The 1,887-nt window shown below is 37.6% G+C and overlaps 1 protein-coding gene across 1 annotated transcript in view; it reads left to right on the top strand.

Annotated features, from left to right (window-relative positions):
- Positions 1-522: 522 nt before the first annotated feature.
- LOC134854758 (homeobox protein B-H2-like) overlaps positions 523-1,887 on the top strand; it is a 3,495-nt gene continuing 2,130 nt past the window's right edge. Inside the window, exon 1 of the mRNA XM_063871116.1 lies at positions 523-526. Coding sequence (XP_063727186.1) covers positions 523-526 — 4 coding nt within the window. The remainder of the gene's footprint in view (positions 527-1,887) is intronic.

Raw genomic sequence — 1,887 nt, 5'->3', positions numbered from 1 at the left:
GCAATTTTTTCAAAAGTTTCCAAATGTGCCCAAAAACGCCTTTTGGACTGTTTTTTCCAAAAACTTGCCTGCGGCGCAAAAAACTCAAAACACGGTTTTCATAGTCTATTGGGAGAGTTCAGAAAAAAAACTCGGCGACCTACGAAAAAGTTCGAAAACATTTTTGAAAACCAGCGCGCTGATCCGCGTTTAACTCCGGCGTTTAACTCTCATTATCACTAGGGGAGCTGTGGTGAAGTGGTTACTTCTCCGCCTCTCAATCGAACGGTCGGATGTTCGACGCCGAACATGATCCGTGCTCGTTGCATGAGGGCGACGCAACCCAGTCCAAAAAAAAACAAAAAAATTGCATGTAGTTCCAAAGCAGGGGAACAACAGCGGTTCTCTGTGACGAGCTGTACAGCTTGTATGTTAGTCCTTTCCATCGTGATAAATCATCTTAACATATTAACACTTAGTCAAGGTCGAAGATTACCTTCGGGATGGCGGTACACGACTTATGTCGCGATCATCACGTTCGTAATGGGTATGTCGCTATGGTTTCGACTCGAAATGGAATGTCACAGCTGTAGCAACCAAAATATATATGTTGCGACCTAGCGCCATCAAAGATTACTTCGCAGGGCATTGCGCAACCCAAAATATACAGATCGGAACTCTTGGCGACCTAGATTACTCCGAGCGATTTGCGCTAACTAGAAAATTATGTCGCAACAATGGTTCAATAATGAAATTACTTAGAATTTAAATTAATATTTATTCTTTTCACGTGATAAGTATCGTCAATGCCTGACCAGAAAAACAATCACATAACAATCACTGAAAACTTCCGCTGTACCAAAACTTCCTTTTATAAATTTTATTGCCCAAAATGGCGTTGTTTTTTTTACTTTAATGACTAAATTAATAAATGAAACAAGAACTAAAATAATTCTTTTCTACCGCGGGTAGAAAAGAAACACAGCTGAAAACAATGACTGTTACGTCTTCCTCAGGTGAAGGTTTTTTGCGGAAGTTTTTGTTAATTAAGTTACCTTAATTAAAATATTTTGATCTGGGCACGAGTATTTTGATCAGATTTTCGACTATTTTAGGCGCGACAGAAGTCACAGAACTCTGTCAGGTGTCCCCACACCCAGACTAGAAAAAAAACTGCGCAAATACGTTTCTTGATTGGCATATAACGTGCGGGGGGATTACAAAGGGATTGATTCCTTTATTCTAGCATTATGAGATCTGGCACTAGCAGGTGCGATACGTGAAGTTTTGAGATATAACTTGATGGATTAGTTGTGAGTGGAACTGATGAGTGGAGATGAAGTTCACAACTCCACGGGAGGAGTGTTAGAGATTTAATGTCACCCTAAATACTCTTAAATAGGCCACGTGCTCATTGGAAAAGTAGCAGGTTAAATAACCGATAGTTATATCAACAGAAAAAAAACATGTTGTCGAAAAGATCCATCAAGTTTTCCTAGATATAAAATGTAAACCTAGATATAGAATGTTTTGGGGGCTGAAAAGTGAATATAAAAGTTTTATATTCACTTTTTTTTAGCCCCCAAAACATTTTATATCTATGTTTAGCATCTCGATACAAGCACTTAAGAATCGAGAATTGAAAAGACCAAGTTAAATTTGTTTCATAGCATTAAAACTTTTTTTTCGCTTCTAGGCAATTATTCATCGATAAATAAATGTTTCTAATAAATATATCTCAACTTTGAGATCCGTTTTGGATAGATGGTCCAAACTACATAATTAACTTAAATAACTAACAAAATATATTTTTTTATTTTTCCACGCTTTTGCGTTTCTTACTGATAAATTTATTCGTGGAGTCGGCTGACTACCGATTCGGCTTCGATATGTGTACCCTTTCTGCTA

The sequence above is a fragment of the Symsagittifera roscoffensis genome, chromosome 9 (genome assembly GCF_963678635.1).
Source record: "Symsagittifera roscoffensis chromosome 9, txSymRosc1.1, whole genome shotgun sequence".
Classification (NCBI taxonomy): domain Eukaryota; kingdom Metazoa; phylum Xenacoelomorpha; order Acoela; family Convolutidae; genus Symsagittifera; species Symsagittifera roscoffensis.
Note: the sequence above shows the minus strand (reverse complement) of the source record. Positions and strands in the feature narration are given on the sequence as shown.